Source organism: Bos indicus, chromosome 5 (genome assembly GCF_029378745.1).
Source record: "Bos indicus isolate NIAB-ARS_2022 breed Sahiwal x Tharparkar chromosome 5, NIAB-ARS_B.indTharparkar_mat_pri_1.0, whole genome shotgun sequence".
NCBI lineage: Eukaryota > Metazoa > Chordata > Mammalia > Artiodactyla > Bovidae > Bos > Bos indicus.
In genome coordinates this window covers 79923304-79940643 of record NC_091764.1, presented here as the reverse complement: position 1 = coordinate 79940643, position 17340 = coordinate 79923304, and the positions used below count along the sequence as shown (strand labels likewise).

Below are 17340 nucleotides of genomic sequence, written 5' to 3'. Positions count from 1 at the left end.
TTCATGAAAAAGTAAAAAGTAATAAGACTGGAAAATTATATACAAAGAATAAAACTAACATTTGAAATTTTATTTTCTACTAGAGAGAAAAGAAATAATCATACCTGTCAGATTTCTATACATAAAATTTTAAGTGAACAGAGTTGTAAAATACAGTGACTGTAAGTAGCAAGTCAACCAAAGTTGGATTCCTCTAGATTTGTTAGCCAATGCTCTGCATCACAGTGAATGCCACAGTCACGCTTTGCTTTTCCAAGTCTTAGATACTTTTTCTTAACAAAGGTTTCCCAAGAGTATACCATGATTTTGAATCTCAGTTTTGTTAGGCAGAAAATGGCAGGTATTTCCTCTTAGCTAATACATGGGAATAGATCATCTAAAAGAGAAGGAATCTCAAGTCACAAGAAGTCATTTGAAAGAAACCAAAAAACAAAGAGTTGACCAAGCAACCCTTAAAAGCTTTTAGGATACTTTAAAAACTATCTGTAATCATTAACTTCAACAATTATTAAGGAACGAGAAAGCTAGTTTGAAAACTCTCACCTGATAATAAAGTTATTAAGATCCCCTTCTCCAGGGGATCTTCCTGACCCAAGTTCAATCCCTGGGTTAGGAAGATCCCCTTGAGAAGGAAATGGCAACCTATTCTAGTATGCTCACCTGGAAAATCTCATGGACAGAGGAGTCAGGGGAACTACAGTCCATGGGGTCACAAAGAGTTGGACACGACTGAGTGACTTCACTTTCACTTTTCACTTTCATCCTTGCAAGATGGAAGCAAAGATGCTATAAAAGTTATTCAGTTTACAAATCCACTAAAAGAGGTGAAGCATTAACAATACTTGGCTGACTGACAATCCTGTAATTGGTAAAGACAGACCCACAAAGCCAGCCAAGTCATAGCTAAATTGTACAGCTGATGAGAAGAGGGGAAAAAAAGAGAACTGGAACAGACTAAGATAACCCAGTTTAAAATCATCATTGTACTAGAAGTCAAACAGTTATGCAAGCAGTGTACAAACTTTACTCAGGAGAGGTATTAAAGACAATTTTCTGGATGTTCAAAAGAATCAGTTATAATACAGCTACCTTAGAGGAATGTGAAAGGCCATTTATAGCAACTATCATTGAAATGTCCCAGAGTATTTTAGGTATGAAACACAAGAACTAAAAGATATGTGTTTGTTTGTTTAAGATAAATAATATAAAGGTGTTAGGACATTCTGTTCTATCACTTTATACTGACTGAACTGTCTGAGGAGTCACTTGGCTTTCCCAGTGGCTCAGTCGGAAAGAACCTGCCTTCAATCCAAGAGACACTGGGAAGATCCTCAGGAGGAGGAAATGGCAATCCACTCCAGTATTCCTTCCTGAAAAATTCCAAGAACAGAGGAGCCTGGCAGTTCTGTTGGGGTCAAAAGTGGTTGGACACAACTGAGTGACTGAGATAAACTTAGATAAACTCAGATAGATTCACAGACAGAAAGTCCTGGATGAAGGGTATATCAGCTGCCTCAGAAAACATACATAAATACTTTGGAAGTGAAAGGCAGAATCTAGTGAATGATAGCCCCCAAGGTCCTAAATCTGCCAGAGGTTCCACCAAAGAATTTTTTTTTTTAACCACTGGCAGGAGTAAAAATGAAACCTGACTACTCTGGCAGCTAAGATGGTATAGACAGGAGGACAAGTGAGCCAGAGACCAAAAGCACCTTGTCCAGACACCAAGGACTGGGGGGCAGGCATGTGTTTGCTGATGACAGAGCTACGAATGAAATGATTGGTTGGTAGTTGAGAGCAATCTGTTCTAGTTCTCGTCTGTCTATCTCCTGCGTGAAGCTTGGCTTTTGGACACTGGTATGCTCAGTCTCCAGATGAATAGGCTACATCCAACTATAAAGAATGATCACTTAAATTCATCAGACAAGAAAGCTTGGAGGGAGACCAATAGAGGGCTAAGGGAAATAAATGGAGCCATAAGCAAGAACAGGATCTGGCAAAGTTGCTTTTTTCTCTTAAAGGCAGAAAATAGCTACTGAAGGAGCTACAGAACCTGAAACATTTTATCAATGAGCTAAAAATACCCAGACAAGGAACTCTGGAGATGTTGAAAGCCAGTGAGAGAAACCTAAAAAAGGACAAGGAGATTGCAATATTAATAAAAATCTGGGTTAGAAATGTCAAGCTTAGTAAATGGACTAAATAATTTTTTGAAAAATATAAAACATAAACAACAATTTATAAGCCTCTAGATTACCTCAAAGGGTTAAGTCAACACTCAAGGCTGTATACCATATGGTTTCTGAAGCATATTCAAGATTTTTTTTTAACACAAATAGATATTTCAAGTAATGAAAGCAATTGTGACACAAATTTACTATAAAAAAGGATTCATCAAATTGGAAGTTATCTTTTATGAATGGAAAATATTCTTTAAAAAGAAGAAAACACTAAGAACAAAAAAGAAATATATAAAATGCAAAGATACTAGAAATTTACCAATTAAAACATATGAAGTAAATAACTGAAGTTAAGTGAAATAAAACAGAAATCACTGCTTGGCTTTATAAAAACAAAATTCAACAATATCCTATACCTAAGAGATACAAATAAGCTAAACTATATACATGCTATCAGTCAAGGTTTAAGATTTATTATGTCTTTGCAAACACAAAAAAGAGAAGGTAAGTTACTAATATGAAAACTATTAGATATTTAAAAAGTATATAAAACTATGAAAATTTAAGAACAGTAAACTTAACGTACAAATATTATAGCAATAATACATCCTCAAGAAATGTTATGAAAACTATCAAATATAATTATATCTGAGAGCCTCAGAAGTATATCACAGCAGGTTGGATAAGGAATTAAAATGAACAAAATCCAGTGGTCATCATCACTTCTTACTCCCCTATCTTAAATCTCGTAAGGCCAAATGGTTATATATAACTGACTGTATCTTAGCAAAAATTGTTACTCACTTCTGTTTGTTACTTTCAACTTTCCCACTGATTTCAATCTTACAAATAGTTATGATGTCCAGTTAACCCCTAAACACCTCTCAGTACTTGTTCCATAAGGTTTGCCTTATGAGACACTCAATAGATATTTATTATTAAGTGCTCAATAAAGTGTATACCAATATGAGAACAATAATAATGACAAAATTATAGTAATATTGATAAAACAGCACCATTTGTTGAAAAGAATTCCAAATGTCTAAACAGTGGTATCTTTTTTCCATACACCCTGACTAGAACACAACCTTTCTTTCCTTAAAATGCAAAGTCAATATATCATTTAAGATTACTTAAAACAATCAGATAAATACCAAGTAAAGTTAAAAAAATTCACTTCTACTGACCTTGTAAGAATGTAAGGCGAAAATGAAGCTGGATTATCCTGCTCTGAAAAGAGGGGCATAGATCCTCCCATTATCCACAGACGAAAGTACAGAACAATGATCACCTTTGGAAAAAGGAAGATTTGCTGAGAAAATTGCTTGTTGGAAATAAGCCCTGCTTTTCTGGAAAATACTTTCAGATGCTTTACAAATATTTTGTCCTACAAACACATTTTTTAATGAGCGTTTTTATAAAATTCTATCATTGAAGATGAGTAGAAAAGATGGAAATAGTTAGAGGGGAGAGAAAACAATGAAGTTGACAAGGGAAAGGCACACAAATCTAATAACAGCTGTCACTGTTATCCATTGCTGCTGCTGCTGCTGCTGCTAAGTCCCATCAGTCGTGTCCGACTCTGTGCAACCCCACAGACGGCAGCCCACCAGGCTCCTCTATCCCTGGGATTCTCCAGGCAAGAATACTGGAGTGGGTTGCCATTTCCAACAGCAAATGAAGGACAGAGGAGCTTGGTGTGCTGCAGTCCATGGGGCAGCAAGGAGTGGGGTATGATTTAGTGACTGAACAACAACAAAGTCCCCTACATAAGAACCTTCAAGTTGTGAAATCTCAAGGATGTGAACTTGCATTTGCATGTCTAATCACACGCTAGTTCACACATCTGGTGAACACTGTCATGTGTGTGCATCTTCCACAGTGGTTGTGCTTTTGTGTACTTTTGTTGTTGTTGTCTAGTTGCTAAGTCACGTCCAATTGTTTGAAACCCCATGGACTGTAGCCTGCCAGGCTCCTCTGTCCATGGGGTTTTCCAGCAAGAATACTAGAGTGGGTTGCTATTTCCTTCTCCAGGGTATCTTTCTGACCCAGGGATCGAACCCATGTCTCCTGCATTGGCGGGTGGATTCTTTATTACTGAGCCACGTGGCAAGCCACTCTTTAGGAATATTAGTATATAATCACTAAGATAATCTAAACTTATATTTGGTTCTTATTCTTTTAAAACAAACCACTGTATAGTATTGTATAAAAATCAGTAGTACAGTACCATCTCCCACCTCCTCTCCCTCCTCCAGGCAGTACTCTTCTTGCCTGTTCACTCAGTGCCAGCCCCTGTATGCCAGCTGTTGTATGGTACTACTGTACTTTTCAAGGTACTATAAGATTAAAAGTGTTTCCCTTATTTTTTGTGTTTTTTAAAAGTATTATTTGCATGAAAAGTATAAACCTATCACTGTACAGTACTATATAGCCTAGCTGGGTACCTAGGCTAACTTTGTTGGACTTACAAAAAAGTGGACTTAAGGAGCATGCTCTTGGAATGGAACTCATTCATAAGTAGGGGATTTACTATAAAGATCCTTCCACCTGAGGCCTACCAGTCCAATAGGAAGATGAGGAATCTGAAGCTTAAAGGTAATCTGCCCAGAATCCAACAGTTAATAAACTACAGGATCTAGGAGTTGGACTCAAGTCACTGGTCTCCAATGCCCTGTGTCTTAATCACTGCTCTCATACAACCCCATGAAACTTAACTTCAGCTGTGGTAGAAGATACCTCTGTGTCCTGAATAAACACATCTGGAAATGTTCCAACCCTCAAATGCTCTGAAGCAGACTACCCACGAAGAGTTATTTCAACAACCCCAAGAAACAACTTTTGTGTCACTCAATAGAATTTTATCACTGAATGGTGCTATCCCATTCCAAAGATGGGTTGAGAAAACCAGAGGCCAAAGACACTTCAGTAGGGATGACATTTGTTTATAGAATTCACCCACACAGACCTTCTAGATGTAATTCTCATTTTAGTAGGGACCAATTATGTTGTGTCTGCCTATCAGAGTCAGAGGGAAATCTCTGCTTCACTAAAAGCTAAAATATTAATATGAGGAGGGAATTAAGGCTGGAGTTTTTCCAAGGAATATCACTGACTTATTTCATGAGTGCTTTTTTACATAAGTGACCCCAAATCCAAAAATCTAAAGTAAACATATAGTGTCAGTCAAAAGCATATCGGCAGTAAATAATGCCTAAGAAGAAATTAAAAATCATTTTAATTAACACTCACATAAACTAAATTTAAAATTTTAAAGATATTGCAACGGAAAATGTCAACTATAAAAGTAACAGGAAAAGTATCCTGAAAGAATATGAATTCCCTAAACTACTAAGAGGTAACAGAATATGTCATCCCAAAATACGCTACTTTGGCATATAGGTAGTTTTGAACTGAAGGCAACTAAGACTCAAGAGACTTATGAAAAGCTTTCTACCTCTCCGTTAACTGCCTAAATGAATTAACTGCCCTATAGCAGGAAGTACAGGGCATCACAGCAGTACTGTCAAATTCTTGTATTCCCAAACAACACGAAGATATAAATCACTTCTGAAATGAAAGTTGAATTGTCTTTATTTTATGCAAAGATACTGGGGCATTCTTTAGAGAAACCGTCTGCCCCTTTTGCTGAAATTGTCCAATCAAAGCTCTCCATCTCATTCAGTTTTTGCACACCTTCTTGCTTCAGTTCAGTTGAACTGAGAAGTTCACTTGCTCAGTTGTGTCCAACTCTTTGCAACCCCATGGATTGCAGCATGCCAGGCTTTCTTGTCCTTCACTAACTTCCAGAGCCTATTTAAACTCATGTCCATCACATTGGTGATGCCATCCAACCATCTCATCCTCTATCGTCCCCTTCTCCTCCTGCCTTCAATCTTTCCCAGCATCAGGGTCTTTTCCATTGAGTCCATTCTTCTCATCAGGTGGCCAAAGTACTGGAGTTTCAGCTTCAGCTTCAGTCCTTCCAATGAATATTCAGGACTGATTTCCTTTAGGATGGACTGGTTGGATCTCCTTGCAGTCCAAGGGACTCTCAAGAGTCTTCTCCAACACCACAGTTCAAAAGCATCAATTCTTTGGTACTCAGTTTTCTTTATAGTCCAACTCTCACATCCATACACAACTACTGGAAAAACCATTGCTTTGACTAGACAGACCTTTGTTGGTAAAGTAATGTCTCTGCTTTTTAATATGCTGTCTAGGTTAGTTATAGGTTTTCTTCCAAGGAGCAAGTGTCTTTTCATTTCATGGCTGCAATCACCATCTGCAGTGCTTAAACATGCCTTAATGCTGATTTAAAATATCATTAATTGTTAATATTACAATTCAAAAACATTTTCATAAGTTTCCTATCAAACTTTATTATAAATCTGGACTTAAAATTTATGAAAAACAGCAACAGCAAAAGAGACTGATCTCCTAATTTCTTTGAATAGAAGCATTCAACTGTGTAAGAAGATGCCCAATGTGATAGTCACTGAAGATCAGGACCAAGAACCCCTATCGCTTCTGTATGCACCTTCTATTTGCTCTTCTTATCAAGAGTGGAGTCAACTTCCCCTTCCTTTAAATCTGGTCTTGTGACTTGCATTGAACAAAAGAATCTAGTGGAAACTTCCAGGTCTTGCAGTTTGTCCTAGAATCCAGTTGTCAGGTTGTAAAAAGATCCTGTCCATCCAACTAGAGAGAGTAGCCACAGAAAGAGGCCTAAGAGGATGAGTTATCACAGAGAGGTTACCTGCTCTGAGTTATCACAGAGAGGTTAACTGCACAAACTTGCTTGAGTAACCCCAGCCAAAAATATAGAAGAACCAGCCAGCTGGATGTGACCCAAACTAAAGCATTTAGGGAAGCTAATATGATGGTTTTGTTTTAAGCCACTACATTTTAGGTGTTTTGTAATGCAGGAACAGATAATTGATACAGCCAGGTTTGTGTTGCAGAAACAACTCAGCACCAGCATCCTAAAAAGAACTCACAAAGTACAGTTCACACTGTTCGTGTCACTGAACTCACAAATCCCTAGAATGCTTCCATATTTACATTCCAAGGCTTTGTAACATTTATGGTATGTAAACTGTTTGATCTTAAAATCATATTGTTAGGCTCGATTGCTGATTCTATTAAACAATCTGGATCATGTCTCTGAGTCAAAGTAAAATATTTCTTATTAGATATTTCAAAAGCATATATATACTTACATAACTTATGACCAAAGTGGCCCTTTTTAAGAAGGGCCTCATGGTAAGCAGGAAATTTCTATTGCTGCTTGCTGTCAGATACCTGAAACAGAAAAGAAAAAGCATATTAAATAAGTGTCAGAGTCCACTACATGTAACGTTTTCTTTTCAGTGTGAATAGGCTCTAGCTCAAAAGAAGGTTGGAAAAGATAGCCGTTAAGAACATGGTTTCTGGAACACACCACGCAGGTTTCAATCCCCAGCTCTGCTTCTTTCTGTTTGGAAGATTTTGGACAAGTTGAGTAGTGTCTACTTCATAGGAAAGTTGTGAAGAATAATAAGCTGTACAATAATACAGGGAATACAACCTAGTACAGTTAGCTACAGTTATATATTACTATCCTATCTAACCCCAAATAACAGAGGCATTCTGGCAACTATTACTATATGATGACCCTAGTCACAGGGATGATCCTAAACAAAATAAGAGTTCATTTGCCTACTGAATGTAACTTGAGAAGGACAATGTCTTTCACCCACAAAACATCTCACAAATGTTTTACCCCTAAAAAAAAAAGATGCTAAGCTTGTATGAGATTAAGTAACTTATCCAAGGTAACAAAGTTAAAGTTATTGGGCTTCCCCAGGGGCTCAACAGTAAAGAATCTGCCTGGCAATGCAGGAGATGCGGGTTCAATCCCTGGCTCAGGAAGATCTGCTGGAGGAGGGCATGGCAACCCACTCCAGTGTTCTTGCCTGGAAATGTCATGGACAGAGGAGCCTGGCAGACTACAGTCCATGAGGTTGCAAAAGAGTCAGAGAGGACCAAGTGACTAAACAACAAAACAAAAACAAAGTTATTAAGCATCAGTGGTCAGACCAGAGCTCATGAATATGCAACGGAAAATTACTTCATGTGCCTATGACCCTGGGAACCAAACCAGGTAATGAGAATGCCACTTCTTTAGGGGCAGCAACTTGTGTGGAGCCTGCATCTGCCACTTGTACAAAGTGGAAGCACTATATGTCCACACGGAAGACATGTGATTGGTTGGTTTAATAAAGATGATCAAAAGGAAGGAAGAGGAAGCTGTCAACAAACTTCCCCAGGAAAACTTAAAGCAACTCCTTTTCACCTACAGACAAATTTCTGTATTTTAAAGTACAAACCGTAGGGAAAAAATCAAACCACATAATCCAGCAAATATTTCCCACCTCATCCTTATTTCCCTGGCCCCTTTTCACTTTTTTTTTTGTTTGTTTGTTTAATTTTTCCTCAAAGGTATCTTCCTCAAGAATTTCTTAAAATCTGTATATGAATGTGTTATCTTCACACAGTAAGGATGTTCTACACAAAGAAAGCTTCATTTGAGAGACCTGAGTGGGTTAGTATCTCACAAAAAAATGTCTAACTTGAACTCCTTACAAAACACATGTGCTTCCCATTTTATAACAGCTAAGTGTGTCCAAGTGGCTCTGGAAGGAGGAAACAGTATCACTCCGAGGCAGATCCTTCATTCTTGCTTTCCTTTTCTTTTTCCAAAAGGCAATTCACAGTCACCTTTTAGCAAGCTCTGGACTGGATGCACCCCCAAGCACGACGTTGAAATCCTTTGTTCTCCCTAAGCCCTCAAGAGGAGGAAAGTCAGGGATACTGTCAGCTTTTATGACACTGGTGATCTCTTCCACCCTAAAGTGGGCTTGAGAGAGTCCATCACCTCCTGAAACTGTACACGAGATTTCATGAATGTTTGCATCTGTGCATTTCTCTGAGGCAAAGTCCTTGGCTTTCATCTTCAGTGTCAGATCGGGTCTGTGATTCCAAAAAGGTTAAAGCACTGCTCTGGGCCTTTCCTTAGTTTTGCCTCTACCATCACTATCATTTTCGGACCAATTCAACAAAGACCAACTGTGGATATTTCTACTATTCCTTGACAGGATGTGGATAATTGGCAGCAGGAAGGCAAAGGGAATGACAGTGTGGGAAGGAAAAGGGCTGAACTGGCAACACGTCTGAAAGAAAAAGCCCTTCTTGGATTGGCCTGTTTTGAGAAACTACACTTCTCAGGTTTCCCCTGTTGCTTGTTTATTTTAACACAGTGGAAAAATTAGGAGTGGTTTCCTCTCTATAAAACAAATCACAGGGTTTTAGAAGTCAAACTTAGGTAATTGGTATTTTGTTTCACTGAAAGCTCAATATGATGGTTCAGTTCAATTCAGTTAAATTCATTTCAGTTCAGTCGCTCAGTCGTGTTCAACTCTTTGTGAATCGCAGCACACCAGGCCTCCCTGTCCATCACCAACTCCTGGAGTCCACCCAGACCCATGTCCATTGAGTCGGTGATACCAACCAGCCATCTCATCCTCTGTCGTCCCCTTCTCCTCCTGCCCCAATCCCTCCCAGCATCAGGGTCTTTTCCAATGAGTCAACTCTTCTCATGAGGTGGCCAAAGTATTGGAGTTTCAGCTTCAACATCAGTCCTTCCAATGAACACTCAGGACTGATCTCCTTTAGGATGGACTGGTTGGATCTCCTTGTAGCCCAAGGGAGACTTGGACTTTAGGATGGACTGGTTGGATCTCCTTGCAGTCCAGTCCAGTCTTCTCCAACACCACAGTTCAAAAGTATCAATCTTCAGGCTCAGCCTTCTTCACAGTCCAACTCTCACATCCATAAATGACCACTGGAAAAACCATAGCCTTGACTAGAACCACAGTATATGATGGTTAGTTCAGTGAAATATATTTAAAAGAGCCCCTTTGTTTGGAAATTCTTCCTCCATGAAAAATTCTATTTCTGTAAAAAAGTACCAAATAATTTACTCTTAAAATGTAACAAAGCCTAGGAAGATACAGAGAACAGTGGTTGAATAAAAAGACCTTTCAAGATCTCCATTTCCAGCTGTTGACCCAAATTAAATGAGAAAATGAGCCAAAATGACATGGTCCTCTTTTTTGGTAAACACTAGGTCAGAGGCTGAGATTCCTAAGTTCATACAGAGAACTGAATTTTCTGCAACTCCTTTCCCTCTCCTATCCTATAAAAATTGGATAGTAGAATTTCTCCCCTTAGTCCACAATACTTCTGAATTAGAACCAAACAATAACAAATAATAACAATGGTAAAAATAGTAAACTTGTGTAAAATAGTAAAAATAGTAAATTTGTGTGTCAGGCACAAATATAAGTGATATAAATGTACTAATCCCTTTACAATTTCTTTGTAATTTCAACAATTCCTTGAGGAAGAACATTATAACTCCTTTTCAATAGAGGAAGATACTGAAAAATTAAAACTAATACTTAACCATAATATCAGATTACCTCAGCTACTCATTTCAATCACAGGCTAATATAGCTGAGTGTACCTTACAAACACAAAGAACTATGCAAATTTCATCATTGATAATTTTCAACTTCAGTTAAATTCTCCACTATTTTCCCTGCAAAGACAGAGAACATGAAAACAACAAAACTGAACCATTGAGGAAACCATTAGCATAGAGCAAGAGTTCAGGATTCTATCCCTGTGCTTCCAGCTAATCTCTCACATTAGCTGGTACAAATTTACAGGGGCTTCATTTCCTTCCTACATCAGTGGTAGTTGACTAAGTGGTTTCAAGGTCCCTTTTGGGTCCAAAATACTATGATCTTTGGATGTTCTCACCAACTGATGACATCAAAGATGACAACTAAAGAAAAACAGAAAAATTACTGAAAAAATTTAAAAGGAACACCAAGTGATAAAGGTGAAACAAATATTGCTGCTGCTGCTGCTAAGTCGCTTCAGTCGTGTCCGACTCTGTGAGACCCCATAGACGGCAGCCCACCAGGCTCTCCCGTCCCTGGGATTCTCCAGGCAAGAACACTGGAGTGGGTTGCCATTTCCTTCTCCAATACATGAAAATGAAAAGTGAAAGGGAAGTTGCTCAGTCGTGTCTGACTCTTAGAGACCCCATGGACTGCAGCCTACCAGGCTCCTCCATTCATGGGATTTTCCAGGCAAGAGTACTAGAGTGGGGTGCCATTGCCTGGTGAAGCAAAAAGATGGTTCCTTCACTTTTAAGTAGACCTTTGATAATTTGCTGTTGCACATTAAAAAAATACTTTAACATTAGTCTGGGGTAGTAGCATTATCAAGTTCTGCATTTTTAACAATTTCTGATATTAGGAAAATAAAAGCAAAAGATCAAGACTATCCAAAATAAATGTTCTAAACTATGCTCCCTATGCCCTAATTTTTCTGACTGCAAAATTTCTAACTACTAACATCTACCTCCTTAGTTAATCATGTTCAAATATTCAAAGCTAAATGGGTCTTCTTCCTGAAGTTATCCTCCATAGCTACTCAGTCATCAAATCCCAACTGAGAGATCTCAGCTGAGACCAGGACAACCAGCCATCCAAAGCTGTGAGATGCTTTTTTTTTTTTTTTCCAGGAAAGTGTTCTTTGCAGGAAAGATCTCTCTGCAGGAGGTCCTTTTTGTCTTGTCACTTTAGCAAATTTATATTTTAACTAAACTCTGACCCAAATACACCTTTCAAATTTTTGATCACAGAATACTTTGCCTAATCTGTTGGTTCTTTCCTTAAATCAAAGATATAGAAATGAATAATACGTAACGATGGCACCCCACTCTAGTACTCTTGCCTGGAAAATCCCATGGACGGAAGAGCCTGGTGGGCTGCAGTCCATGGGATCACAAAGAGTCGGACATGACTGAGCGACTTCACTTTCACTTTCCACTTTCATGCATTGGAGAAGGAAATGGCAACCCACTCCAGTGTTCTTGCCTGGAGAATCCCAGGGACGGGGGAGCCTGGTGGGCTGCCGCCTGTGGGGTCGCACAGAGTTGGACATGACTGAAGCGACTTAGCAGCAACAGATGACCAGATCTCTTCCCCAGCCTCCCCTTCAGGGATCTCACAAATAAACTGTGAGAATAAGATAGCATCTAAAAAAGATCACAAGGAGTCGACAAGCCTGCACACAGTGGGGGACGGTGATGACTCTAACCACCTATCTCAATGATCAACTGAGATTACTTCCCCCTTTTCCCTTGAAAGTCTTTCATGGCCACACAGAAACTTCAGAGATGGTTTTGGAACATGAGTCCACCTTTCCCCCAGATTGCTGGCTTTTTGATTAGAGCAAGTATTTCCCTTCTAACAGCACTGATTCCTTGTATCCAGATCTGAGTTTGGTAACAAAGTCACCAACTCATAAACTTGAGGGTAAAATGAATGCTTATTATTTTAAGTCATTGAACTTTGTAACATAGAATTATTGTGTTAATAGATAGCTGATATATCATAGCAAGATGATCAATAAATGCTTACGGACTCAAATAAAATTTTAAATATACTTAGATGCCTCCACTCAATCCCTTTTCTTTGTCTGTATTATTCTTACCCTCCAGTACTAGACTGGATACAAAATAAAAACTTACAGTTTGGGATGTAGACAGCAAATTGAAGGAGTCCTGGTAGTTTACATGAGAATACTATATTAGATTTTCTGGTTCTTCTCAAAAACCTCCTAATTTTTTGCCTAAACAACAGCTGCAGTGGCAAACATCTCAGCTATAAGTTATTGCCATTTAATAATACACCAATAAATTATTTAAAAACTATAAACAAAATTACTTCAGTAATACCTGTCATACTAACTTAATCTCTCTTTGCTCCTTCAAGGTAATGAAAAAGATTAATAGTCACATCAGTCACTCAGTCAGTTCAGTTGCTCAGTTGTGTCCAACTCTTTGCGACCCCACAGACTGCAGCATGCCAAGCTTCCCTGTCCATCATCAACTCCCAGAACTTGCTCAAGCTTATGTCCATCAAGTCGGTGATGCCATCCAACCATTTCATCCTCTGTCATCCCCTTCTCTTCCTGCCTTCAATCTTTCCCAACATCAAGGTCTTTTCCAAAGAGTCAGTTTGTCTCATCACATAGCCAAAGTATTGGAGTTTCAGCTTCAACATCAGTCCTTCCAATGAACATTCAGGATTGATTTCCTGTAGGACTGACTGGTTGGATCTCCTTGCAGTCCAAGGAACTCTCAAGAGTCTTCTCCAACACCACAGTTCAAAAGCATCAACTCTTCAGTGCTCCAGCTTTCTTTATAGTACAACTCTCACATCCATACATGACTTCTAGAAAATCCATAGCTTTGACTAGATGGACCTTTGTCAGCAAAGCAAAGTCTCTGTTTTTTAATATGCTGTCTAGGTTGGTCATGGCTTTTCTTCCAAGGAGCAAGTGTCTTTTAATTTCATGGCTGCAGTCACCATCTGCAGTGATTTTGGAGCCCCCCAAAATAAAGTCTCTTACTGTTTCCATTTTTTCCCCATCTATTGCCATGAAGTGATGGGACTGGATGCCATGATCTTAGTTTTTTTAATGCTGAGCTTTAAGCCAGCTTTTTCACTCTCCTCTTTCACTTTCATTAAGAGGTTCTTTAGTTCCTCTTCCCCTTTTGCCATTAGGGTAGTGTTATCTGCATATCTGAGGTTATTGGTACTTCTCCTGGCAATCTTGATTCCAGCTTGTGCTTCATCCAGCCCAGCATTTTGCATGATGTACTCTGTATATACTTTAAATAAACAAAGTGACAATATACAGCTTAAAAAATGCTCCTTTCCCAATTTGGAATCAGTCCATTGTTCCATGTCCGGTATTCTAACTGTTGCTTCTTGACCTGCATATAGGTTTCTCAGGAGGCAGGTAAAGTGGTCTGGCATTACCATCTCTTCAAGAATTTTCCAGTCACATAATATGACCAAAAGCAGAAAGAAATAAAAAGAATTTGAATCCGGAGATCTTCAGGAATTTAGAAATCCTGATTCTCTTTGAAACAGAGAGAGAAAAGATCTCACAGCTGATCAAAGTCACAAAGCCTTAGCTCACATTAGAAGAGATGAAAAGATTAACAAAAACAACAAAAGAAATTTAAGCAGCCTTCAGTTTCTCTCTTTGATGCACTCTCTTTGAACCTATAAATTGCCTCCTCTAAACATCAATAATCAATGGCATTCTATAGAGGAGCAGAACTATCTTTTTGCGTCTTCTTTGATTTTCAAATGCAGATTCTAAAGGGAAGGAGCTATTTTAAGACAATAATAATTTCTAAGTTCAATCTATTCAGAAGCCCAAATTGACTTTCAATACCCCAATACCTGTGGTAAAATTTCTTCTTGAAGTTTTAAACTCTTAATTCAGCACGCTACTTACAAAGAAACATTTACTTAGATTATCACACATAGAACAGTGGAAATACTGGCAAAGAAAAGGGGGATACGATTTCAGTTCTCTTAACCATTCTGAAAATCAAAGATAGAACTGAAAGGGATCAAAACAGTTCAAGTAGTTTCACAGGTGAATAAAAATAAGCCCAGAAATGTCATCTGACTTGCAAAAGGTCACATCCCTTCAGGGTCAAAGGTCAATGAGTTTAGGTTTCATTAATTTAGTCGGGCTAATTTATATTGCTGCTGCAATGAATTTAGTCAGAGGCACCAATTCTTATTCTTTCTACATATAAAGCAATAATTCGGTTTCGGTGATTATCACTCTTGCTTGCTGTTTAAGTTCCAGGTTAGTTTCAATTCATTAAAAATGGGGTTCCCAGGTGGCACTAGTGGTAAAGAACCTGTGGAATGTGGTAGGGTACATTCCATAGGGTCTGACAGAGTTCGACACAACTGAAGCAACTCAGCATGTATGCGCACACATTAAAAATAGGAGATACAATATGCATTTAATCTATATCAGTCACTGTGCTAAGTGACTTCATCATTTCATTTAACCTGCATACCAGTACTGTGAGTCCAAACTTGTCTCCATCTTGTGAGTGAGGCTGAAGAATGTACTCACTCCAGACCTCAAAGCTGGCAAGTGGCAGAGCTGAGTTGTTGTTGTTCAGTTGCTCAGTTGTGTCCAACTCATTGCGACCCCGTGGACTGCAGCACGCCAGGCTTCCCTGTCCTTCACCATCTCTTGGAGCATGCTCAAGCTCATGTCCATTGAGTTAGTGATGCCATCAAACCATCCTGTCCTCTGTCACCCCCTTCTCCTCCTGCCTTCAATCTTTCCCAGCATCAGGGTCTTTTCTAATGAGTTGGCTCTTTGCATTAGGTGGCCAAATTAACGGAGCTTCAGACTCAGCATCAGTCCTTCCAATGAACATTTAGGATTGATTTCCTTAAGGACTGACTGATTTGATTCCCTTGCAGTCCAAGGAACTCTCAAGAGTCTTCTCCGACACCACATTTCAAAAGCATCAATTCTTTGGCACTCAGCCTTCTTGATGGTCCAGTTCTCACATCCATACATGACTACTGGAAAAACCATAGCTTTGACTAGATGGACCTTTCTTGGCAAAGTAATGTCTCCGCTTTTCAATATGCTGTCTAGGTTGGTCATAGCTTTTCTTCCAAGGAGCAAGCATCTTGTAATTTCATGTCTGCAGTCACCATCTGCAGTGATTTTGGAACAGAGGTGAGACCCAAACCCAAATCCACAGCACCCACTGCTTGATAAGGCATAAACATAAAATGGAGCTGCTTATTCAGCACACTTACAACATAGATCATTTATTAAACAACATTTTTACATGATAACCACAAAACGACTTCTAATTAATTAAAAATGATAAAGTTTACAAACTTGAATACCTTCATCAGTTTGTACAGATCTACAATAAAACCTACAATAAGGGTTCTTCATACCAATGACAGTCTGAGGCAGTGAATAATTCTTGAGGGATCTTTGAAGAAATATCTATTTAAAGGTTAATATATGTAGTGATTGCCACAGCTCAAAATGCAAACTCCATATTCACTAGGCTGATTCAGAAACTCTAAATGAGAAGAAATGGCTACAAGAAGAAGGTGAGCAGGACTGAGAAGGTATGATATGATCAGCCAACTCCACAGGAAGAAGCAGAAACAGAGAGGGAGATAAGGATGCCCCAAGGGAGGCACAATGAAACTGACATCTGAGGAAGAGCAAGAGTGAACTGAGTGAGGAGAAGAGGTGAAACACGCATCTACAGAGGCCTAGAAATGACAGCTGTCTACCAAGGCCTAGGAATGACACTCCTTCCCCAGTGAATGAACTCCTTCCCCATCCCTTCTTTTGTACACCCCTCATAACCTGCTTGCTAAAGAAACCCAGAGCAGCAATTCCTCACCTGTCTGCCAGCTCTCCCTGAGAGCATGTGCACGTGTGCCCACTTGCTCAGTTGCGTCCAACTCTTTGTGATCCATGGACTGTAGCCTACCAGGCTCTTCTGTCCATGGGATTCTCCAGGCAAGAATACTGGAGTGGGTTGACATTTCCTATTCCAGGAGATCTTCCTTACCCAGGGATCAAACTCGAGTCTCTTGTGTTTCCTGCACTGCTGGGCAGATTCTTTACCATTGAGCCACCTGGGAAGCCCCCTCTAAGAGCGTATCCTTGTTTAAATAAACTTTCACTTTACTTTCTTAACCACTCTACTTCATCTCTGAATTCTTTCACAGTGAAGAAAGAACCTCAAATTCACCGGCAACAGAACCACATCACTACAGGCCTTATCCCATTATGGGATTTGGGCTTTGTTCTGATGGCCCTGAGCAGCAGGTGAAGGGCTTTAGGCAGAGATGACCTAATCTGATTTCTAGAAGAGGAGCATCAGCATTGTTTGACACTGGTATTGTATCTACACTGAGATCCGTAACAAAGAACAAACGACTCAAAAGCCCAAATGGGCAAATGATGGACAGAATTTATTCCAAAAGTTTCTGAGATATCAGATTTAGATGGGAAGATCTAGTCCAGATAACCAGAGAGATTTTTCATAAGGATAAATAAGAAAAGCTTGTGTTGTTACATCTACTCAGCCACATGATTCAGGTGTTTGGTTTCTTCTTAACATACTTTTAAGTTAATCAGTCATTAATGTAGTGCTGGTATA

At 39.1% G+C, this 17340-nt stretch overlaps 1 protein-coding gene across 3 annotated transcripts in view; it reads right to left on the bottom strand.

Annotated features, from left to right (window-relative positions):
- TMTC1 (transmembrane O-mannosyltransferase targeting cadherins 1) overlaps window positions 1–17340 on the bottom strand; it is a 312150-nt gene that overhangs the window by 160564 nt on the left and 134246 nt on the right. For all 3 annotated transcript variants that reach the window (XM_070789893.1, XM_070789894.1, XM_019961394.2), the window contains 2 exons: window positions 7403–7484; window positions 3368–3471 (listed from right to left, as the gene is read on the bottom strand). In XM_070789893.1, coding sequence (XP_070645994.1) covers window positions 3368–3471; window positions 7403–7484 — 186 coding nt within the window. The remainder of the gene's footprint in view (window positions 1–3367; window positions 3472–7402; window positions 7485–17340) is intronic.